Source organism: Cebus imitator, unplaced genomic scaffold (genome assembly GCF_001604975.1).
Source record: "Cebus imitator isolate Cc_AM_T3 unplaced genomic scaffold, Cebus_imitator-1.0 Scaffold430, whole genome shotgun sequence".
NCBI lineage: Eukaryota > Metazoa > Chordata > Mammalia > Primates > Cebidae > Cebus > Cebus imitator.
Window position 1 is genome coordinate 96,071 of NW_016107745.1, and position 24,310 is coordinate 120,380.

Here is a 24,310-nt window from a genome sequence, read left to right on the forward strand (position 1 = left end):
ATGTGAACTTTGTATGTGTGTGTGTGTGTGTGTGTGTGTGTGTGTGTGTATTTTTACAGACGGGGTTTCACTATGTTGGCCAGGTTGGTCTTGAACGCCTGACCTCGTGATCCGCCTGCCTTAGCCTCCCAAAGTGCTGGGATTACAGGTGTGAGCCACTGCGCCCAGCCTCCTACCTCTTCTTAATCCTTCCCCATTTAACCCCCACACCAGCGCTCTTCCAAGGTGATAGAGACTTAACATTTTGTGGGAAGTGAATGTTGCTAAAGAACAAAAACATCCTCTCCCAATTCTCTAAAGAAGCAACAGACGCTCATGATGGTCTAGATGATTGCCCCAGGTCACCCAGCCAGGTGATATTTCACGGCGTTTTATTACTAATTCCTGCTTGGGTCATTTCTCAGATGGGAGGGAGTGCTTCCTACAGTGGAAATACATGTTCTTTTCTAGCCACTCGTTTTCTTCCTCTTTCTCTTCAGTGACTGCTGTCCTGGATACACAAGAGGATGAGGCCTAGGCTTTGCCCTCAGGAGCTAAGAGCAAGTGGAGGGGTTAGACACATATGAGCAGCTTGCTGGGTTATTATCATATGACAGGAATTTTATACCACTTTCTCACTCAGGTTCTTCAATCAACAGGGCTTTATACTGCTTCCTCACTCAGATTCTTCAACGGTTTCTTTTAACACTTAGGATACATTTGTTTAACGTGGTGTCCCTCCCTGCATAACCACCATCCTCCCCATATGTCAGCTTCTGAGAGTAAGAATCCTTGGTCTTCATTTTTGGCTCCCTGGTGCCTAGCATAGAGTCTGTCACAAATCAGGTACTGAATAAATACTGTTGAATAAATGCAAAGAAGAAGGAGCTGGGTGGGGGTTGGGGGAAGGGGTGAGTGCAGTGTGGTTAGAGCCCTAGGCTTTGCACTGACTTGCTTCGGGACTTTAGACAAGCCTCTCCCCTTTCTGGACCTCCATGTCCAAAACTGTAAAGAAGACATATTGGACTCTAGCAATAGTTTAAGAATAGGGATTAAAAAAACACCTCCAAGGCCTGGTGCAGTGGCTCATGCCTGTAATTCCAGCACTTCAGGAGGCCAAGGTGGGTAGATCACCTGAGGTCAGGAGTTCGAGACCAGCCTGTCCAACATGGTGAAACCCTATAGCTACTAAAATACAAAAATTACCTGGGTGTGGTGGCGGGTGCCTGTAATCCCAGCTACTTGGGAGGCTGAGGCAGGAGGATTGCTTGAACCTGGGAGGCAGAGGTTGTGGTGAGTGAGACTGTGCCATTGCACTATAGCCTGGGCGACAGAGTGAGACTCTGTCTCAAAAAACAAAAACAACAAAAAAACCTCCCAGCTACCTCATGTGATAGTAGTTGTGCTTTTAGTACCCATTAATGGATTAAAAATCATGACAAAAATAAAAACAACTGCCAAACTTTTAAATGTGGTTGTTTTTATCAATCACAGCAGCATCTACATCTATTTGGAAAACATTCAGACTGTGTGTGGGGGATACATTGCGCCTGCAGTTTACAGACTGGTGTCACATGGTTTCCAGATGCCTTTAGCTCAGGGGCCCAGATCATCTCAGAGTCCTTCAAGTATGAGGGGCTTATGCACCTAACATGGGCCACAGGGGGTGTGCAGCTTGCACTGAGTCACACAGCATATGAATGGTGGATTCAAACTCAGTCTTTTCCAGCTTGGGTTCCCTTGGCTCAGGCAGCCTGCTGACAGCACCACTCCCCTTCAGCTTCCCTGGAAATGAGAAGCAGGGAGGCCAGAGAGCACTGAAATTGCTGAGGGTGTGGGGGCAAGGTGGATGTCAGAACGCTGACAGCTCAAAATGACATGGAACATACTTCAGATGCCTTGTGTGTGGTTTAGGAGTGGCTGGAATTACACCCCCAGGGCTGAGCTAGCATTGTTGGAGCCAGAGCTGAGCCTGGACCTTGCTGAAGCAAGGCCCACATGGGGGTTCTCGGCCCAGGGACATAGAGCTAAGCAGAGGCACTGAGGGCAGGAGGCAGATTCCTAGCTGGAAGCCAACACAGGGACCTTTTACCTTTCCAGACAGGTGTGGTCATTCATTCACTCATTCATTCAGTAAGGTAGTCAGTCAGACATTCAACAAATGCTCACTGAGCCATGCACCTCTGCAGCCTATCATAGGGTCCAAGGAGGAATTGCTCCCATTCTGCTGAGGGAGGCAGGCACGGAGCATGTGATCTAGTCTCTCTGGGTATGGTAAGGCCAGAGGTGCCAGCTGGCCTTTTGCCTGGAGAAGGAGCAAGGAATTGGGAAATGTTTTCCAGCAGATGAAGTGGTTATCTTCTGTAAGTGGTTCTCAAGGGACAAGCAGGAGTGCTCCAGGCAGGTCAGGGGAGAAAGGGCCCTCCTGGGAGAGGGACCAGTTGGAGAAGTGATAATTCTCTCTCTACCTTTGAATGGGAAAACTCTCTGGGTTTTTGTTTGCTTATTTGACAGTGTGGAAATGAAGTTTTTCAGAAGGAAAGATGAGACTTGTTGCTATAAAGGTCTTGGAGATGGAGGGGCTGCTTAGATAAATACATGAGACGGTATTTGTATCTAAAGCTGGCCAGTCTGGTTGTTGTGATTTTGATTAGCAAAAATGCACAGTGGTAGGGGATTTGGCACTTATTTGGCTCAGTATAGAATGTGTGTGTTGCGAGGAATCAGGGCACAGGAAGAACAGTGAGAAATGAGGAAGGAGGGATCCAGTGGCCAGGCATGTGGTGCCTGCCAGCCATGCTGATGACGGGGCCTGAGCCCTGAGAGCCACTCTAGGTGTTTAAGCAGGGGGCCCAGGTGAGGCATCACCCTAGCTGCTGAGTGGAGAAGGAATCCGAGGAGGAGGCAAAGAGACCAGCCAGGAGGCTGCTGCAGTCTGCAGTGAAGAACTGATGCTGGCCTGAATAACTGAGAAAGCAGAGCAAGAGAAGAGAATGGATTCAACAGGTCTTGGTGACTGGAGGTAGTTGGAAAGGGAGAAAAAGGAGAGGATGATGGCCAGTTTCTGGACTGTGTGACAGGTCCATGTTTAAGCCACCATCCAAGAGGGATGGCTGAAGGTTCTCTCTCCAACCCTGTCTGCAGAGAAGGGGAATGAAGTATCTGATGTGGCTGTGGGCCACAGCCTTGGTTCACACCTCATCACATGGTCAGCCTTCTATCTGGTCTCTTAAGTCTCTAGCCTTGTCCCTCTTTAGCCTATGCTCTGGTAGACTGAGTGACCTAAATGAGACATCTGATCATGTCACTTCCCGGCTGGAAAATTTTCAAAGACTCCCTGTCTCTAGAAAGGTCCTAGCTCCTTGGCCCAGCACATAAAGTCGTCTCCAATCTGAGCCTGTCTGCTTTCCTGTCTCAGTCCCCTAACAATCTACAGAAGCCACAACAACAGCTAACAGTTACACAGCCGTGATATGTACCAGGCAGTGTTCTAAGAACTTTCCACATTAACTTGCATAACTGTAAGAAAAACACTTCCCAAAAAGTCTTGCACATCCCAGAACTGACAAGATACTCTTGCCTTCAGATCTTGCACCCGAAGCTGTCTCCACCTGGTAGACAATAAATACATATTTATTGCTCATCAACTTCTCCCAGGCATTATACTAAGTCCCAGGGATCCAAAGTTGAGTGAGACATGGTATGTGCCCTCAAAGCATACAAAGTTGAGTAGGGGACAGACACACGAAGGTACAATTATAACACCATAAGGTAAGTGCAGTGATGGTGATGTTATGGAGCCACAGAGAGTGAGGCCCTAATCCAGTTTGGGGCTCATTCATTCAGCAAGGTAGTCAGTCAGGCACTCAACAAATGCTCACTGAGCCGTGACTCTCTGCAGCCTATCATAGGGTTCAAGGAGGAATTGCTCCCATTCTGCTGAGGGAGGCAGGCTGTCTGGAGCTTTATCCCTTCTGGGATACGTTCCCCACTTTGCCAGACAGGGTGAGGTCTCTCTTTTTCCTGCAGTCCCTACTCCACCCACACCATACACCAACCACCTTTTATGGGGAAGTTCAGGGGCTGCTTCCTCCTGACACAGTGAAGGCAGAGAACAGTCTGACTCACCATGGGATCCAGCACCCAGGGCAGCCTGGACACAGATGCCTGGAATTGGCTGAATGAAAGAGCATGAGGAATAAGGAATGACAAAGAGGGCATCCTCCTCCTGGGTTATTCCCTGATGCTCTCTCCAGAGTCAGGTCTGTACTTGCTACCTTTCCTGAGCCTGGAAAGGTAGGGCTCAGGCCCTCTGGAGCCAGGCCCTGCTGGTAAGGATGGGGCTGCAGCTGTCATTCCTAGTTTAGGAGCAGCCTGGCCAGAAAGGGCTTTGCCAAAGCGGGTTCCCAGGATGTCCCCCAGCCAGTGGGAACTGCCTGCTTCAGGCTTCTGAGGAATAAGCAGTATCCTGGGCAGCTCTAATTTTGGGGATAAGAGGAAGGAAGCCCTGCAGCAGCCTTCAGGACCTCTGCGTGGCAAAAGACTGTGTTGGAGAATCTCTGAGACTTCCTTGGCTCCCCAGTCCCTTCTGCAGCCTCTGGATTCTGAGACTGGTGGAAGCTGTGATGGAAGACTTTAGAAATAAATGACTCTGGCATGGCCTCAAACTAGAGGTGTTTGAGGAACATTCCAGGAAGTCTGAGTTAACATGCTTTTTCTTCCCAGAGCTCTGAAGGGCAATCATGATGGGAATTTTGGGCCAAGGATCTGAAGGGGCTTTCTGCCTCAGCCCTCTCTCCTAGGCAGAGTAGTTGGGAAGCCCTGGTCCCCATCCCATGTTCCTCGCCTCAAGGTCTGTCTCAGCTAGTGGTGCCTTTGCAGATCTGGGGCTGGGGGCAGGGAGTCTTGGGGGCTAGTGCTAACAGCTTTGGACAAGGGTGGGAATTTCCACTCCTATCTAGAGTCATCAACGTTGTGTGCCCTGACCTGGGCCTTTGGCCTCCAAAGGGCAGTGAGAAGGGCGGCCCCAGGGCCAATCCCTGGCCATTAATCCCTCCTGCCAGCCCGAATATCCACCCAGTATGGTCAGACAAAGGACTGCGCAGCCCAGCCACTGTGTTCCTCCCGCCCCAGGGGCTCCACTCAGACGCTGGGCCGCCTGGAATCCAGGCCCATGAGAAAGGGGCCGCCTTCACTGGCCATCTTATGCCCGGATGCTCAGCCGCATCACGTCCGGCCCAGGGCCTGTGAAAAGAGGGCCCAGCCACGCTGAAAACACGGATTAGCCCTTGGGCCGCCCCCTGACACCGGCCTGCTCGGCTCCAGCTCCGGGAAGCAGGCCCAATGGAGGGGGCCAGACAGGCACAAAGAACTGGAAAAGTCTGGGTTCTCACCCCTTTGGCCTAGCTCCCCACCCCCACCCTTCCCAGGATTAGCATAGCCAACCACACATTCAGTTTCATTTATTGAACATGTACTATGTCCTAGGCTGTACACATTGAATGGAAAACTGAAAGTACAAGGAAACAGAACATAGGCACGGGTGGTAATAAAAGCCACTTTTCCCTCAACCCCCTCACTACTTGGAGGTGTGAGATGGAGGCTGTGGTAGGGGCTTCAGAGGAGCTCCATCCCTAAGGGAAGGTGGGAAAGGCAGTGTATGAGACTTTGTCATCTCTGCTCTTTGCCCGAGTCTAGGTGCAGGATGGTGTTGCACCTGGTTGAAAATATGCAGGTGCTAAAATAACTCCTCTGGCTCTGCCTCTCTCCTTCCCCTGTTTTAATACTGACTATGCCAATTGTGTACCAGGAAAACAAAGCACCTCTTGCTAAGTGCCCCTGTGGGTCAGGTACTTTCATACATGATCTCATTTGGGTCTCATAATGCTGAGGGGGGGCATGATTGCTTCCATTATTCTGTTTGAGGAAACTGAGGTTTGAATGAGAACTGGCCCCAGGTCGCTGCTCCTGAAGCTAGATTCCTGATGCTGCAGTGGCTTGTGTTGCTTTCTTCTTTGGTGAGCTGGGCATTGTGACTGTACCGCCTTGTGTTCCATATGGCCGGCGTTCAGGCGGTAGAATGCAGGGTGGGATGGGGCTCAGTGGCTTGCGCCTGTAATCCCAGCACTTTAGGGGGCTGAGGAGAGTGGATCATGAGGCCAGGAGTTCGAGACCAGCCTGACCAATGGTCTCTCTATTTTTAGTAGAGACACGGTGAAACCCTGTCTCTACTAGAAATTCAAAAATTAGCCGGGCGTGGTGGTGGGCACCTGTAGTCCCAGCTACTTAGGGGGCTGAGGCAGGAGAAACATTTGAACCTGGGAATTGGAAGTTGCAGTGAGCCAAGCTTGCACTGCTACACTCCAGCCTGGGTGACACAGTGAGACTATGTCTCAAAAAAAAAAAAAAAAAAAAAAAGCAGGCTGGTGGGGAGGTTGAAGAGGGTTCTGAGTCAGGACCTGCTAGAATATAAACTGAGCTGATTCTTCACTATTGTGGGTTAGAGATTGTCTCTAGATCTCCAAGTGTTATCTCCTTCCTCTCTGCTTCCACAGCCCCTCTGCCCACCTCTCTCATAGCTGGCAGTTGTCTGTCTCTCCACCAGATTTTGAGTCTTCATTTCTGTCTTGCGTGGAACACTCGCAAAGGGACTGGTCCAGAAGTGCTTGGTAAGTGATGATGGCTGAACGGAGGCTAGGAGAACTGAAGGAGGGATGGATCTAGGATCCATGTGGAATAGACAGTACTTGGGAGTTGCCTGAATGTCGAGAGTGAGTGGGGAGGGAGGAGCCCAAGATGATGACAACCACACTTTAGTCTGGTGGTGGTGGGACAGAGAGGGGAGAGGTCCATTTGCTGAGGTATGGAATGCTGTAAGGAGAGCCAGCCAGGGCTGAAGAATGTACTGGGTAGAGGAAGAGATGCATTTCATTAGGACATTTGGGTGTGAGATGACTTGAAATATCCACGTGGTTATGCCCAAGCGGCACTGGATATACTGAGCAGGAGGTGAGGAGAGAAGCTAAGAATCGACTTTGGCAGCTAAAGTTGTGGAAGCTGGAAATACTCTCAACTATTAATCTCTAATGTCTTAGCTCAGCTTTAAAGGATGGCATTCTTAGAAGAGTGGGGTGCTACAGCTTTGAACTTCACATTTAATTCCAGCTCTACCACTTACTACTAGCTGTGTGAAGTCAGGGAAACCACTTAACCTCTCAGAACCTTAGTTTCCTCATTTGCAAAATAGGAATAATAACAGTACTCACCTCACAGGGTGCCCAAACTTAAGTGCAATAATGTACATAAAGTGTTTACCAAATACAAAATGCTCAGTAATGGTGGCTGTGATGTCATCAGCTGAGATTGGAGCTGAGAGAGGGGCCCTTGAGCTCCATGCTTTGAGTTTGGATTTTGAGCTGGATTTTGAGTTTGGAATTAACAGGCCTGCTATAACTAGCTTTGGTCACCTATACCTGGGGACACCTATACCTGGGCTCAGGGACTAGGGTGGGGCAAGTGAGACACCAAGGGCCCCCAATTTAAGGAGGCCCTGGCTTTCAAGTGCTGACTGTCCCTGCAAGACTCTGAGATTGAGCTCTCCTCAAACTCAGCACCTCAGGCACCTCTGGGCTCACTTTCCTTCCAGCCCTGCTCCACGTCTAAGTCTGTTGATCTACCTGTCCCCAGGACGAGACACTTTTAAGACAAGGCTCCTTCACCCTGTGGTTCCCTTGCAGCTGGGGATGGTTCTCTGCTGTCTCTTTGGAGAAGAGGTTTCCCAAAATAGGCTGGGTGCTGCATCCCTCTGGATGGTAGTTGTGGGTGGAATTTCCCAGACTGAGTTTTTAACAAAAACTGCCAAAGACCCCCTATCCCCTGTGAGATGTGTGTGTGGTGTTTCTGGGTCAGAAATGTGGCTCCTTAAGACTCACAGTCTGTGGAAGCCTGCATTTTGTACTGTGTGTGTGTGTGTGTGTGTGTGTGTGTGTCTGTGTGTGAAGAGAAGCTGTTTTTTCCAACAGGAGGGGTGTGGAGAGGAGGCAGCCAGAAGGGCAACTCCAAGTTGTGGACTTCCTGTGGGCTCTTGATTTAAAGAGGTCGCACCGCTTTTCACAATTTTGTTTTTTCAAAGAACGATCTCCAGGCCTGGAGGGAGGGCAGGACAGGGGTATGGCAGAGGTGGGTGGCAGAGAGGCGAGATGGTGACCCTGATCTGGAGCAGCCAAACATCCTCCCAGAGACAAAATCGGCCTGGCTTCGCCTGCCCTGCTGCTTCATTACCTAGGCCCAGGTTCCCTAATATCTGCAAGTGGGCCTGACGCCTCCCAATCAGGACAGTGAGGGCTGGCAAGGCGGCCTTCATCTCCGTCCCAGCTGGGGATGGAAGGACAGGAGGAAGACGTGAGGACCGACTATCGGGAGGAGCAAAATGGGGAGGGGGCTGGGAGAGTGAATGGGTGGATTTGTGATTGGGAATGATCCAAAGGAGAGGGGGTTGAGGGAGGGGTGGAAAGGGAAGAGGGCTGACCAATACAGTGGGATGGGGCCAGGGCCAGGGCTGACCTAACCCAGATGGGGAAGGGGTGACTGGGTCTGGGAAAAACGGATCCAAAGGCAGAGAGGGAGGGGCGAAATGGAGGAAGGTACCGTGAACAGAGTAAGGGGGCTGGGAGAGGAAATTAGAGGGGAGGTGCTGGCTAGCAGGGAAGGCCTGAGCTCTCTCCCCTCGCGGTGGTGCGGAGTGGTGGGGGGAGGGAAAGGGCCGTGTTCATATATAAAGCGGCTCGGCGGCCCCTGCCGTCCCGGAGCCGCGCGGGCAGGGGCTGCCGCAGCCTATGGCGGGGCGTAGCAACATGGATCCGCCCGCCGCTTTCTCTGGCTTCCCCGTCCTGCCCGCGGTCGCGCCGTCGGGGCCGCCGCCGTCGCCGCTCGCGGGAGCTGAGCCTGGTCGGGAGCCCGAGGAGGCTGCGGCGGGCCGCGGGGAGGCGGCCCCCACGCCAGTGCCGGGCCCGGGGCGGCGGCGGCGGCGGCCCCTGCAGCGCGGGAAGCCGCCCTACTCGTACATCGCGCTCATCGCCATGGCTCTGGCGCACGCCCCGGGCCGCCGCCTCACGCTGGCCGCCATCTACCGCTTCATCACCGAGCGCTTCGCCTTCTACCGCGACAGCCCGCGCAAGTGGCAGAACAGCATCCGCCACAACCTCACGCTCAACGACTGCTTCGTCAAGGTGCCCCGCGAGCCGGGCAACCCGGGCAAGGGCAACTACTGGACGCTGGACCCCGCGGCCGCCGACATGTTCGACAACGGCAGCTTCCTGCGGCGCCGCAAGCGCTTCAAGCGCGCCGAGCTGCCGGCGCACGCGGCCGCGCCGCCTGGGCCGCCGCTCCCCTTCCCCTACGCGTCCTACGCGCCCGCGCACAGCCCAGCGCTGCTGGCGCCGCCGCCCCCTGCCGGCCCGGGCCCCGCGCCGCCCGCGCGCCTGTTCAGCGTCGACAGCCTGGTCAGCCTGCAGCCCGAGCTGGGGGGACTGGGCGCCCCCGAACCGCCCTGCTGCGCTGCGCCCGACGCCGCCGCCTCTGCCTTCCCGCCCTGCGCGGCCGCCGCCTCCCCGCAGCTCTACTCGCAGGCCCCCGACCGCCTGGTGTTGCCTGCGACCCGCCCCGGCCCCGGCCCGCTGCCCGCCGAGCCCCTCCTGGCCTTGGCGGGGCCGGCAGCCGCGCTCGGCCCGCTCAGCCCGGGGGAGGCCTACCTGAGACAGCCAGGCTTCGCGTCGGGGCTGGAGCGCTACCTGTGAGCCTGCGCCCTGCGGGCAGGCACCTGTGCGCCTGTCCCCTGGGCCTGCGGCGCCGTCCGCGAGCGCCCCACCTCTGGCCGCCACCCCAGCTGGGAACACACCCTGCGCGAGTCTCGTCTTGGCTTCCTGGGCTCAGATTTCTGCTACATCCTTCTCTGTCCCCCATCCCTGGGGAGGCTGCCACCATCTCACCACGGGACCGAAGCGTCCCCTGTGACCTGCGAGCCTCTCATTTCTTCTCCCTCCACTTGTGAGCACCCCCAGCTTTGTGGCCCCCTCTCCCCCAGCGCTGTCAGTGGGTCCTTTGCCCCGGAGCTGCCCCGCCTCCAGTGAGTCCCCACCCAGGTTTCCTAGTGAGTTCCAAGCCTTTGGAAGCCAGATCTGCGATCCCAAGCCGCCTCTTCCACCCACTGTACTTCATCAAACTTCCCTCAGGTTTTTCCGACACGTTAGAGGTCAGACTCCTGGGCTCATGACTTACTCGCTAGCCTCCCTTCATTTCCCCACAAGTTTGCCCCCCACCTCCACTTACCTGTCTGCCCTCAGCTTCTTCCTGCGAGAGAGCCTCCCTTCCACGTAGACACTCCCGGCTGCCCACTTCACGCCCTGAGGACGCTTCTTGGAGATTTCAGAGACAGGTAGCACCAGGGCTCCTGACTGAAAGGGGAGTTAGTGGGCCTTTATGTCTGCCCAACCTCCTGAAAACTTAGGACTTATTGGGTTATTATTTTTAACTAAAGCTGGTTTAATTAAAAAGAAAGAAACCTTTTTCTGGGCTTGGTGTGCTGGCTGGTGACTTGCGGGAGAGGTCTGGGGAGACCAGGGGAGCTTTGTTTCAGACCTTGGGTTGCCGCATGGGGTGAACCTCCTCATCAGGCATCAATCAGAAGTTCATGAAGTGGGATTAGGAAGTGATTCTCCAGCAGGATTAGTGGCTAACACAATTTTGTTTTAAAAAGGAAGTGATTCCGCCATAGCTGTGCACATAGTAGGCCTAGTCAAATGCCATCTCCTGCATCTCAGCCCGGTAGAGACGAGATGGGCTGGGCATGTGTGTGTACACACTTGTGTGACTGTATCTGGGCAGCGGGTTGCCTGCTATCTGGGGTTATTCCCAACTCCCATGGATAAAGGAGCATGGGCCATTGATTCACTCGTCCGGTTAATGTGCTGAGCCTGTGCTAGGCACTGGGGAAATATCACTGAATGGATGGGCAAAACCCCTGCCTCATGGAGGTTGTGGGCCAGTGGGGAAGAGACATTAATCCAACCATCACTGCTCAGATAAATAAGGTAAGTAAGTGCTCTAGAGCCTTGCACTCAAAGTGTGGTCCACAGACCTACAACATCACCTGGGAGCTTGTTAGAAATGCAGAATCTGGCAGGGCATGCTGGCTCATGCCTGTAGTCCCAGCGTTTTGGGAGGCCAAGGCAGGAGGATCCGTTGAGTCCAGGAGTTCAAGACCAGCCTGGCCTAGCATAATGAGACCCCATCTCAATAAATAAATAAATAAATAAATATATATATATATATATATATATATATATAGAGAGAGAGAGAGAGAGAGAGAGAGATAGAGAGAGAGAGATAGATCTATCTATATATATAGAGAGAGAGCTCCTTACTATATATATATATAGATAAATAGATAGATAGATAGATAGATAGAGCTCCTTACTATAAAAAGTGAGGCCAGGCCACAGAACCACAACCCATGCCCTCTGAACTTCCGGACACTGCACTATGCCCCTTGTCTTACCTCCCTTGATGGATTGTAAGATGGGGCAGAAGGGACCTGAGGGGTTTCGTGACTGTCCCCAGCACCAAGGACAGGGCAGCACTGAGTGGGGACTCAGAGGTGTGAGGGAGGGAGTTGGCCTTTGACCCTGTCCTGCTGTCTGGTGCTGACCCAAATGCTAAGCATCAGGCTTTTCCAAGATTCTGGGCCCCAGGGCTCCCAGTGTTGTTGAGCTTGCATTAGCGGTAGAAGATGGGGGAGGGAGTCAGTGTGTCTTGAACCCAGGGTGAGTGTGATTTGCATGCAGGATGTGCCTCTTCGATACCAGAGTTTGAAGCTCAGGGTGGTGATGGAAGGTAAGGGTGGGACAATGGGCCGCCCATAGAGGAGAAAGTATGAAAATCCAGGTTTTCGGTAGCTTTGGAGAAAAAAAAAAAAGAAAAGAAAATCCAGGAAGGCCCTCTTTGGGGATAGGGTGGTAGGTTTGCACAGTGTGTTAGGAAGTGACCTGGATAGAACCCCTCCCTCAGCTCTTGGCCCCTTTGAAAAAGTGAGGATCAGATCTGAGTTGCCTGATGCACAGCAGTCCTTCACTTAACATATTTTGACTGCTTGAAGGCATGAATCCTTGCTGTCTGATACTGTGCCTGACTTACAGAATAATGACTTAGTGGATAGTACTTTGACTTAGGCACTTTCTTATCCGTTCTCACTCGAAATCCTCACAGTGACCTATGGAAAGAGCAAAAGAAGTGAAGGTGGAGCTATTTCCCCACTTGTAAGTTTTGAAAACTGCCCCTCCCTAGGCCCAGTAGGTAGTGAAAGATCCAGCCTTCCGTTCTCTAGGAAGTAGAGCTCCGTAAAGATCAAAATGCAAATTTTCTTTTGCTCCAAATGGTGTTATAGCCCCTCCTTCTGCTTCAGAGCACCTGTTGATAAATTCCTTCCTAGTCCAAGAAATCCCAGAGAAGGAAAGGACCCTTGTGGCTCTCCTGAAGCCAGGAACGGCTTCCCGAGCTCTGAATTCCATTCTTGCTACCACCCTGCAGGTCTTGGTCCCAGGATCTTGAAACACTTCGAGGACAGGTAGAAAATATCTGGAGGGAAATACTAGGAGAGTCACCCCTGAACTGAAAAATCAGATTTTTATTTTTTAAATGCCTCCTTAATTTTCCTTTGTCAGGCTGGGCGCAGTGGCTCACACCTGCAATCCCAGCACTTTAGGACGTCGAGGCAGGCAGATCACCTGAGGTCAGGAGTTCAAGACCAACCTGGCCAACATGGTGAAACCCTGTCTCTACTAAAAATACAAAAAGGAGCTGGGTGTGGTGGCGCATGCCTGTAATCCCAGCTACTTGGGCGGCTGAGGCAGGAGAATCTCTTGAACCCGGGAGGCAGAGTTTACAGTGAGCCAAGATCCACCATTACACTTCAGCCTGAGCAACAGAACAAGACTCCGTTTCAAAAAAAATTAAAAAAAAAATCGAAACAATTACATAATCTAACAAGTCAAATAGCAATCAAAGGCTTTTAGTGGTATCTTGCACCACTCTCAGAATCTCTATTTTGTTGTATACAAGAATCTACTTTCAATTCATATTTCCTTCTCTTGAAATATAATTCCATATTTCCATGCTTATATTCCTCTCTTTTGAAACAGTAACAATTAAAACTTCCTATTATTATAGATGATCATTTACCTCTAAAATCTCTATCTCCTTCCATTCCCCCTCAAATTACCAACTTTTGGTGAAATAAAGTTTTAGCATTTACATTGTTACTATGTAACTATTGTTCTGTGATAAGCTACTAGTGTACTAAGATTATAATTCCTTTTGTGTGTGTGTGCAACTTTTTATTTTACCTAGACTTAATAATGCCTTAATTTTTCATTTGCTCAACTTCCTTTGTACCTACAAAGGTACAAAGCTAAATCTGTGGGAAGCTAAATCTTCCCATACTTCCAGTAACGCTTTTCATGAGGTGAGGTCAAACTTATCAGGAAACCTATCACTGCTTTTGGTGGTTGTGTCTTTCCCTCTCTGGGGCATCTCTCCCAGCGCCCTCCATCCTTCACTCATTTGGACTGATGGTGCTCCAGGTCTGCTGAACAGAGCTGGAGCTAGAACTTTCCTTCACCATTACCTTGGGAATTCTGTGTCCTGTTTTGGATCTACTTCCTGATGTCCATATCTTCCCTTTTTCTTAGTTTATTCCCTTGTTTCAGTCAAGATAAAATGTTTTGGAAACTTTGCACATCTGAAATGGTCTTAGCATGAGAAGCTAGGCATGTTGTCGGTAATTTCTGAGCTAATAGGTCATTTGACAATGAAATAAATTTGAGTCAATGCTGTGCTTCTCTGTAGACTTTTTTTTTGGAGGGAATCAGAGAATGGGAGATGTTTTCTCCGGTTAGTATGCTTTACCTGCAGGGAAGCAGGGAAGGTGGGGTAGTGTTATGGAAATGAGGGGTTAGAGTTTTGGCAGGAGAACTCTTGAGATTTCCTTATAGGAGAAGGAAATCTGAGAGGAGCCCTGGGATGGTTGGCTTCCTGACTCAGGGGGACTTGGAACACAGGGAGGGTCGCTTTGGGCCCAGGATGGTGCTGAGCTGGTTTGAGGGCCTTCTGGATTCAGCTCAAGAAAGAAGCCAACATCACTCTGGCACACAGAAAATTGAGTACACAGGAAAGTGATGCCCTAGGCCGGAACACTGGCAAACATGGCAACAGAGAGGCTCCTTCAGGAGAGCCCTCCACTGTAGTGACTAGATTGGTTTTGAGAGATCCAGTGAGGGGATTTTGCATGATACAGGTTGTTGTGGTTTACTTTTAAAGGGAAAGAATTCTGTGGACTTCCAGTATTGACTTTAATTTTTTTGTTATAATGTCAGTATTTGCAGGTATAAATTCCTTAGACTAGTATTTCTTAATGTGATTGTTAAAATTGTTTATAAGTTAAATTCAAACAACAATGAAATAAAAATTCAAGTTCATAACATTAGTAAAATGTAAAAGAATATATTGTGGCCAGGCGCAGTGGCTCACACCTGTAATCCCAGCACTTTGGGAGGCCGAGGCAGGCAGATCTTGAGGTCAGGAGATCGAGACCATCCTAGCTAACACAGTGAAACCCTATCTCTACTAAAAATGCAAACAATTAGCCGGGCATGGTGGCATATGCCTGTAGCCCAAGCTACTCAGGAGTTTTGCTGAAACTACATCACTTGCACAATGAATGTGGCTCTGGCTTCTCCATAGCAGGTTTTCCGGGTTTGTCATTCCTTGGGCCATGTGATGACTAAAGTCACCATTTTAAATTTTAATTTAATTTATTTTTTGAGACAGGGTATCACTCTGCCACCAGGGTGGAGTGGAGTCGTGCAACCATACTACACTGCAGGCTTGACTTCCTGGGTTCAATCGATCCTCCTGCCTCAGCCTCTCGAGTAGCTGGGACTACAGGCATGCACTAGCATGCTGGTTAACACCATTTTTTTTTCTTTTGAATGAACTGCAGGCATTCCTTCATGTAGCAGGCCATGATACCAGTGGGTTTGATACCAAACACAGCATGCATTTATAAAATCTACATTTTTTTTTTTTTTTTTTTCCTCATCTCAAGACTAAAGTAGCACTACCTGATAACAAATGCAAATAAGGGCCGGGCATGGTGGCTCACGCCTGTAATCCCAGCACTTTGGGAGGCTGAGGTGGATCACGAGCTCAGGAGATGGAGACCAACTGGCTAACATGGTGAACCCCTATCTCTACTAAAAACACAAAAAGTTAGCTAGGCGTGGTGGCACGCACCTGTAGTCCCAGCTACTTGGGAGGCAGAAGAATCACTTGAACCCAGGAGGCAGAGGTTGCAGTGAGCCGAGATTGCACCACTGTACTTCAGCCTGGGCAACAGAGCAAGGCTCTGTCTGAAAAAAGACTTTAAGTATCAGGTATCTCTTATAAAGAAGTCACCCATGTGATCCAGAATATGCTTATATAAGTGTGCTTACTATTGTGAAAAAAAAACATTAAAAATTTTTTATAGATTCCTACATGAATAAGAATACATTCTTGGACCATACTTCAAACTAAGCAATTAAACATTTTAAGACATTTACCTAAATAAATAACTTTTTGGTTAGAAGAAAGTTGCCATTACAGGCTATTTCTAACTTAATAAAGGTAAGAACAGTACATATTAAAACCTAAAGGATATAGCCAAACTTGTGCTCAGAGGAAATTTCATAGCCCCAAATATGCCATGGAGACAGAGTCAGAGGGGATCTGGGGTGGGGTAGGGAGATGAGTTACAAGGCTACCGCAGCATCGAGGCAGGAAACAAGGATGGTTTGATAGAGGCGAGGTGCAAGTGGAAAAAAGTAGATATGCAAAGCTATAAAAAGAATCAGCCACTGGCTAACATCGTCCTATTCCACCAAGGCCAAACATTTTCCCATTTAATTGAATTTAGCCTCAGGCCAACCCTGAAAGCTTGGAGTGGTCATTTGGCTGGCAGACACCCCTTGTCTGGCTTTGCTGATTTAAGGAGTAACGAATTTTGGGAGCTGCTGTTGCTCAGGCCAGTTGTCCTGGTCCTTGATGAGGTGAGGCTATGCGTTCAAGGTTAGCCTGGGCAACATAAGTACCTCTCATTCATTAAAAAAAAAAAAAAAAAAAGAAATTTAAAAAAGGAATAACTAATTTCAATAGACCGTTTAGCTCAGAAGTTACTGAAAACATTTTCAGAGGTGGTTCCTCCACTGCTCCCACCAGAGAGCACCTAGGTTAGCCATTTTTCCCTGTGAATTCTGTCAAACCACCGAGGAACCTATTTCTTTATTTACATACACTGCTCCAGAACACATAAAAAATGAAAGTCATCCCAATTCTACCTACTATGTTATCTAATTATGTTATCAAAACTTACTAAAGAAATACACAAAATATAGCCTAATCTTACATATGAAAGGTGATGCAAAGCTCATCAAAACATCAGCAAATTGAACTTACTGTGTTACCAAAAAAATATGCAATTGTGCAGTTTATTCCTGCAATGCAAAGAAGACATTCTTAGAATGATTTGCTCCCCATTGTAGGAGCTGTACATCATCAACTTTATAGATAGATGATGAAAACCGGGCTCATAAAGGCTAAGTGACTTGCCCAGGTCAAGCTGCAAAGTGACTGATCCAGGACTTGCTTCCAGGTCTGCCTGACTTCAAAGTCATTCTCCTTTCTCTCAGGAAGAAACAAGTGGAGGTGGAAACTTGACTGAAAAGCCCCAGGCACCAAATAAAATTCTTCAGCTCACCCTAATAGCCCCTTCCCCTACACCCACACACACACACACTCACAGTCCCAATCTTGAAAGGAGCCTTTTCAAGCCATGATGCCAGGTCTTTGGTTTATTCTTTTTTCTTTTTTTTTTTCTCTGTCTTCCACTTCCTATTTCCTCTCCACACTCCTATACTCCCCTCTCTCCCCTTTCCCTCTTTCTAATCTCCTTTCTCCCGTCAATTTTTGGAGATGAAAGCGCCACCTATTGGCCACTTCATATGCACCTGATTTGAGCAGGAAATCATTGGAATGAAGTCAAGATCCATTTTGATGCTAATTTGGGCTGACAGGGGCCTCTGGTGGCTGAAAGGGAAGCAGGGAACCCAATTGTTTGGTGTAGAAGAAGAAAACTAGCTGCAGTTCCCACCTTCTCTAGAAAGCTCTCCCAGATCTTCCATCCTCCCTGCTTCCCCTTGGCAGGATTTGGTAGTTGCTCCACTGGAAGTGAAATTGGAATGGGTGTGAGGTTGGTGGCCGTAGGTGCAGCCAATTTATTTACTCTGTAAGAGGGAGACAGAAGAAAGGGGACTGGGCTGGGGGCAGAAAACCTGGGGTCTAATCCCAGGTCAAACATTTAGGCAAGTCCTTTCCTTTCTCTGCCCTTCATAGCAATTACTGCCTCTTCCCAAGTGCCTTGATTGTGCCAGGCCCTGTTCTCTTTCCCAGCTGAGTACTCAGGGATGGATCAGACACTGTCCCTGCTCAGAGAGCTCAAATGATGGCAGATGACAATATAGTATATAGAGTGCTTTTTGAGATGAGGGGCTGCTAGGTCCCTTTAGTCACTTACCAGTTCCAGCCTCTACCTTGACTTCAGCCCCAGTCACCTCTGGAAATAGAGAATGTGCCCCATCCTCTCTGCCTGGGTAGGGACAGCCTTTGTGACTGCTAAAGCACTGTGATGATGGGTGAGGATTTTCTACCCTGTCTGACCGTGTCTTCCCTGCTCCACTATGTCCCTAACTGGGCAGCCTGGCCAGCACTGGGCATACTGCAGGTTTGGTTTGAACTGTCCTTATCTGGAGGCTGGACTTGGGGCTGAGGGGGTTGATGAGGCTTAGAGACAAGAGGCCTGGACCCTGCTTGATGGAGACATAGGCCCCACCCTGGGCATCAGTCTGTCTCCCTGAGTTATGAAGGGGCTGCGGTTTTGTGGGCTTCACAAGGGAAGGCTTCCTGGAGGTGATAGGTTGGAGTTCTGAAAGGAGGGAGGGGAGGGTCTGCCGCTCCTGCTCCTATGAAACTCCTTCTTCCTCTATCCATCCTAATCTCTGTCCAGCCAGCAGACTGAAAATACTGACTACTTTCAAAGTGATTTAGATGGGACCGACAGAGAGAGGGAGTCAAAGACACAGGGATGGGAACAGAACAGGGGGAAAGGTGGAAAATCTGGGGTCCTAGCTAGAAGACTCAACTGCTTCCCTGTCTGATGGGCAGGCAGGTGACACTCACAGGCACCTCACATGTCTGAATTCACATCCCTTGCTTTCAACATTCATAGCCACCAACCATATTCTCAAGTTGGAGCCTATAAAACGGTTTTTATTATTCTTATGTCCTGCATACTCAACCTTATTTATTGAAATAATCCAACTGTTTCTTTTAAAGTTTTTATTTAATTGTTGAATAAGTAATACATTCACTTCACTTGGCTTTGCAATTATAAAAACAATTATCCACGAAGTCTCCCATTTTTGTTTTCAATTTGTCCTAGTGGATAATCAGTTACTAGATTTTTGTTCATCCTTCTAGATATTTTTGTTGCACACATAAACCAATACAAATATACATTATCTTTGAAAAACACAACTAGATGCATGTTTACACTGTTGTATACATCTTTATTTTTTTTTTTTTCACTCAACAATGTATCGTGGCTGGGTGTGGTGGCTCATGTGTGTAATCCCAGCACTTTGGGAGGCCAAGGTGGGTAGATCACTTGAGGTCAGGAGTTTGAGACCAGACTGGCCAACAAGGTGAAACCCTGACTCTATAAAAAATACAAAATTAGCCAGGGCAACATGCCTGTAATCCCAGTTACTTGGGAGGCTGAGGCAGCAGAATAGCTTGAACCTGGGAGGTAGAGGTTGCAGTGGGCCGAGATCATATCACTGCACTCCAGCCTGGGTGACAGAGCAAGACTCAGTCTCAAAAACAAAACAAAAACAACAAACAAACAAACAAACAAACAATGTATCTTGGAGCCTTTTCCAGATGAGTACATAAAGACTTCTATATTCTACTTGTACCGTACACTAGTCCTTTTTTTAGATGTTTCATTATTTGCTTACCCAGTCCCCTACTGATAGACATTTATGTTGTTTCCAACCTTTTGGCATTCCAAACAGCACTGCAATATGACTTTGTACACTTCATACCATATGTGTGAAGGTACAGCAACAGGAGAAATCCATGGAAGTGGGTTTCTATGCAGCCCTTGCCATGGCACCAAGCCCCTGTGTGGTCACACTAGCTCCTTTCAACAGCAGTCCCCTTTTATTTCTCAAAGGGACCTTTGGTGATCATAGTCAGATTTTCACCTTCTCAAACCCCACTTCCTTCTTCTCCAGGGCCTTCCCATCAGTCTGCCACCAGAGCCCCTTCACAAGGTATCCTGGCCTCTGGATTTGGGAAGCATGGGTACTTGCCACGCCCACTCTGGGGTATGCTCTGCTCTGGCTATCAATCCATCCAGGGTGGTGGCTCCTTTTCCTTTTTAGCCCCCAAATCCTGGGCATCCATGGCAGGTGTAGGGAACCAGCTTTTTGGACCTCTACCATTCAGGCCTCCAGGCTTCCTGCCAAATGCTGCTGTCTCCCCAGCTGGTCCCCCAGTTGTGACTCCCTTCTTCTGACCATAGGATCATTCTATAAAATCTGTTCCCCTACTGTTTAAGATGTCCTATTTCATTGTCTCTAGTCCCCCAGAAATGAGTGGCCCCAGCTTTGAAGGAGGGCGTGGACGAGGGAAGATCACACAGAGCCCCTGTGAGAGGTGTTCTTGTAACTAATGGGGAGTCAAACTTCACGGCTGGAAATGAGGCCCTTGGCAGACTGGGAACCTCTGGGGTTGCCCAGATCTGTGATGTCAGCTCATGTAGCAGTTGTCACCATTTGGGGCTGACCTAGGCAGAAGATGAAGAGGAGGAACTCTGTCTGAAGGAGACATATTCTCCTCCCCTCAAGGATGGAGACTGATTGGGGAGAAGCAACCTCTATTCTCAGCGAACACATAGTTCTGTTGACGATCTGAGATACAACCTTTGTTCTCAACGAAGAAAGTTCTATTGATGATCTACTGATGAACTCCCTAGAATTCTATAGGGGGTCCCAGACAGAGAGAGATATGTCATACCTTTCTTTCTTCTTTCATTAATATATCCACATATCTAACATTAATTGAGCACCTACTGTGTGTCACGCTTTGTGCCAGGCAGGAGGTAGAGTGATTAATAATGACGATGCAAAACATTTTTGAGCTCTTTCAGTTTCAGGCAGTAGGCTAAGTGCTTTATGTGCATCATCTCATTTAATCCTTACAGCAATCCAATGAGGTAGGTACAATTACTATCCCCATTTTGCAGAGGGAAAGATAAAGATGAACACACTATGAGCCCTGTTCTCAAGCAGCTCTGTCTAAAGCAGGGATCCCCAACCTCTGGGCCACTAACTGGTACCTAGCTGGTGATCTGTTAGGAACCCAGCCACACAGCAGAAGGTCAGCTGCGGGTGAGCGAGTATTACCACCTAAGCTCTGTCTCCTGTCAGATCAGTGGTGGCATTAGATTCTCATAGGAGCATGAACTCTATCATGAACTGCGCATGTGAAGGATCTAGGGTGCGTGTTCCTTATTTTTTATTTTTGAGACTGGACTCTTGCTCTGTTCCCCAGGCTGGAGTGCAATAGTGCGATCTTAGCTCACTGCAACCTCCACCTCCTGGGTTCAAAGAATTCTCCTGCCTCAGCCTCCCAAGTAGCTGGGACTACAGACACCTGCTACCATGCCTGGCTAATTTTTTTTGTATTTTTAGTAGAGGCAGGGTTTCACGGGGTTTGGCCAGGTTGATCTCAAATTCCTGACCTCACATGATCCACCCACCTCGGCCTCACAAAGTGTTGAGATCAGTGTGAGCCACTGCGCCCAGCCTGTTGCATGCTCCTTAGGAGAATCTAACTAATGCCTGATGGCATGATATGAGGTGGAATGGTTTCATCCCAAAACCTGCCCACTACCACCTTGGTCCGTGGAAAAACTGTTTTCCATGACACTGGTCCCTGGTGCCAAAAAAGGTTGGGGACCCCAGTCTATAATAAAATCTACAGACTGAAAAACAAATAATGAAAACAGACAGAGCTAAGAGCTTTGGGAACATGGGTGGGAGTCAGGTGAGCGCAGAAGTGTTGTCAGGGAAAGCATCTCACAAACTTGATGTGTGAAATGAACTAAGAAGGACTAGGAGAAGTGAGCCATCTGCAAAGGTGAAGAGGGAAGAGCAACTCAGGTATGAGTAGAGTGCAGGAGTTGGAGGTAAGTCTGAACAAGCAGGTAGAGGCCAGGCTGCCAGGTATCCTGTGCAGACAAGCACCCTATATCCAGAAAGTGATGCAACCCTGGAAAAGCCTCAGGTTGTTGAGCAGGTAGCAGGTATCACTGGAGCCTTGTGCAAATCACACTTCCACCTTCTCCATTAACTCTGTAATCACAAGTACCAGAAGGCCTCCTGTTGATCTGGGGTCTCAGCAGTGCCCTCTGAGTGTATTAGCAGGAGAAGTTTCTCAGCTGCTCCTTCTCTTGGGTGGTGGTGGTGGATGGGGGAGGGTGGTATTTGCCAGAGTTGAATCTGTTCCCAGACCTTAGCCCTTCCCACCTGCTGATGTAAGAAATGAAGCCAAGCCCTGAAATATGGAGCCCTTCCAAGTATCTTAATCTAGGCTGAGGATGGGGGAAAGAAGGGTCTGACCTCCCAGCATGGCACTGCCCTCTCCCTGCCTTCCTCACTGCCCCATCCTGGAGCAGTGACACCCTCTCAGTTTCCTCTGAGGTTCCTATGCCAATTTCCCTGTTCCTATGCCAATCCTCCCCCCCCCTTCACTTCTCACCTATCAAAGTGAGTTTTCTGCCAGATTACCTGTTCCCCATCCGGGTGAGATGAAGAGGACCCTGGCCTGGGAAATGGGATACTAGGGTTCTAGTGCTACCTCTGCTACCAGTTTGCTGTGTGGTTGTGAGCAAGTCATCCCTCTCTCTGGGTCTCAATTTCCCCATCGGCAAAATTAGCTTTGAAAAAATCTACAGTCCAATTTTGGAATGAATAACTTCAGTCTTTATTTACTGGGGGGTTGGGTGAGGTGGTTGGGCGGGAATGGGATGCCCACCATGCAACTCAAAGCACGGGTGGAGTGGATTCACGGTCTTTTTGGAGAAGATCCAGCAGGAAGCAGGTCGGCTGTGCAGTATGGCCTGAGAATGAGCTCAGAGCAGGAAGGGGGAAGATGAACTGAGCTCTCCAGAAGGCTTCTTTCTGGAGCAGGGATTTGAAACGGGGGTACAGGTTGGAAAAAAAAAAAAAGGCAAACATAAGCAAAGAGTGGAGTCCGGAGGTTTTAAGTCTTTGGATAACTTTTCCAAGCGGGTGGAACGGGAGTAGGGTGAGGAAAGTGTGCTGGGTCTCAGACCTTGTCCTCTGTCTAGCTCCTGACTCTTTGCGTGGATGAGAGGTTCCTCCAGAGGTCGCTGTTCCCCAGGAATCCATCACTAGCGTCCGTACCGCCAAGCCAGAGCTCCCGCTGTTCCCCTGGCTCCGCTTCTGTGAGGCTTACACGGCTCTGCATCTGCCCAGAGGACACAGGGACCTGGCAATATTTCTGCGCCCACGAGAAGACTTACGGCCTTGCCAGTTACACTGCCTGGGAAATAGGTCCCTATGGTTCTGCACCCTCCCTCCTGCCCTGCCCCAATTCAGGGCCTGGGAAGGGCGTCCAGTTGCTGAAGTGCCACTGTGTCAGAAGGCCGCGTGTAATTGGTAGGAAGGAAGCTGCCGCTGAAGTATTCTTGGCTATCCCACAGGGCCATCCCTGCATGAAGTCCTCCTTTTCCATGCTACAGTCACAGACCCTCAACCCAGGCGCACCCTCACACATTCTCCTTCCCCGCTAGGGTCTCACTGCTGACTCCAAGCAGGTTTGCAGTCCCCGACCAGGTAGCATGGCTTCAGGCTTTGCCTGGATGATGAGCCTTCCAGGCAGTCCTGCTGGGTCCACTGTTGGACACCAAGCGTCAGGTCTGGAGGGGAAAACCGCGTGTGAGGTCTGGAGGATGCAGGACACAGGACGCAAGATAGGCCCGTCAGTCAGGGTCGCAGCCCACCATACGGAGCCACTGTTGTCCAGAGGGCAGACACGTGAGGATAGAGAAAAAGAGGCTCGGCCCAGAAGAGCGCACTTAGACCTGAGGTTCTCGCCCCCACACACCCGGAAGCGGCCCCCACTGACCCTGTCCACCTCTGCTCTCAAGAGCATGGAGCCTTCTCTACCACTCCATGAACTCTGTGGATCTTCGGAACTGGTGCTTTTCAAGCGGCGCTGTTTTCACTCTCTCCTGAGGTCGCAACCCTCTTCCCACAAACAGCAGCCGACAGGCTCCGCAGCTCACTTTGGCCGCCACCGCGGCAGTACTCGAGTGCAGGGTGCTTAAGCGAGCCCCCTACCACATAGTTCACGGTTTGGGGTGGAGGGGATGGGGCTGGGAATGGAAATGGCCAGGAGTAGTGGAAAAAGAAGATGGAAATTCGTACTTTCGAACTTTGCCTGGCAGACGTGTAGACGCTACGGCGGAGGCACCTGCCCTTGTGCCAGCGCCTGGAAGAGGGCAGGTGGGCTGCAGAGTTGAAGGTGCACACACTGGGGCCCCAGTCATTTCTGTGCATGCCAACGCGAACACATCTGAGGTCTGCCCCCGCAGGTCACAGGATCTGGAGTCTCCCGGCTAAGGGAGCTGATCGCTCCTGAGCAGCCGAAGATCCGGGTGGAGAAAGGAAATGTACGGGCTAAGGCTAGACAGCTGTCTCATTTTGGAGCCGTAGCTCGGTCTGGAGTGGGAAGGAGGGGGCTAGCCCTAGCCTCAAAGCTTTCCCCGAGGCTGGCCAGTTTTGTGAATAAAATGAGAAGTCTGCGGGCATAGCTCCCCAGCCCAGTTCAGGCTTCCGTTTGCAGCCAGGCGCCGGCCGAGCTCGAGCAGCTGAAAAGGGCCGTGTGCGATCCTTCCATAGTCCTTCGGAACAAACTCCGCCTCCAGCCAGTGCCGCTCTCTGCCAGTATCCCAACTGACTTAATTAGATCCACATAATCGCTGGATGGCTTTTCTTTCCCAGAGCCGAAAACAGCTCGTTTATGCAAACCGTAAGGAAGAGAGGGGAGAGATGACCCGGAGGTCACTGATAGCAGCGTATTCTTCGCAAAA

General features: G+C 49.9%; 1 protein-coding gene and 1 long non-coding RNA gene across 2 annotated transcripts; one reads left to right on the top strand and one right to left on the bottom strand.

Moving 5' to 3' along the window:
* Positions 1-8,559: 8,559 nt before the first annotated feature.
* FOXE3 (forkhead box E3) lies at positions 8,560-10,548 on the top strand. The gene has a single exon (XM_017510089.1). It carries the CDS (start codon positions 8,814-8,816, stop codon positions 9,771-9,773), a length of 960 nt encoding a protein of 319 aa, XP_017365578.1. The 5' UTR covers positions 8,560-8,813; the 3' UTR covers positions 9,774-10,548.
* Positions 10,549-22,152: 11,604 nt separating this feature from the next.
* On the bottom strand, positions 22,153-24,301 carry LOC119468434. Its single transcript, XR_005197111.1, has 2 exons — positions 22,528-24,301; positions 22,153-22,373 (listed from the first exon to the last, which is right to left on the bottom strand). It is a non-coding gene; the product is annotated as an uncharacterized LOC119468434 (long non-coding RNA).
* Positions 24,302-24,310: the final 9 nt, after the last annotated feature.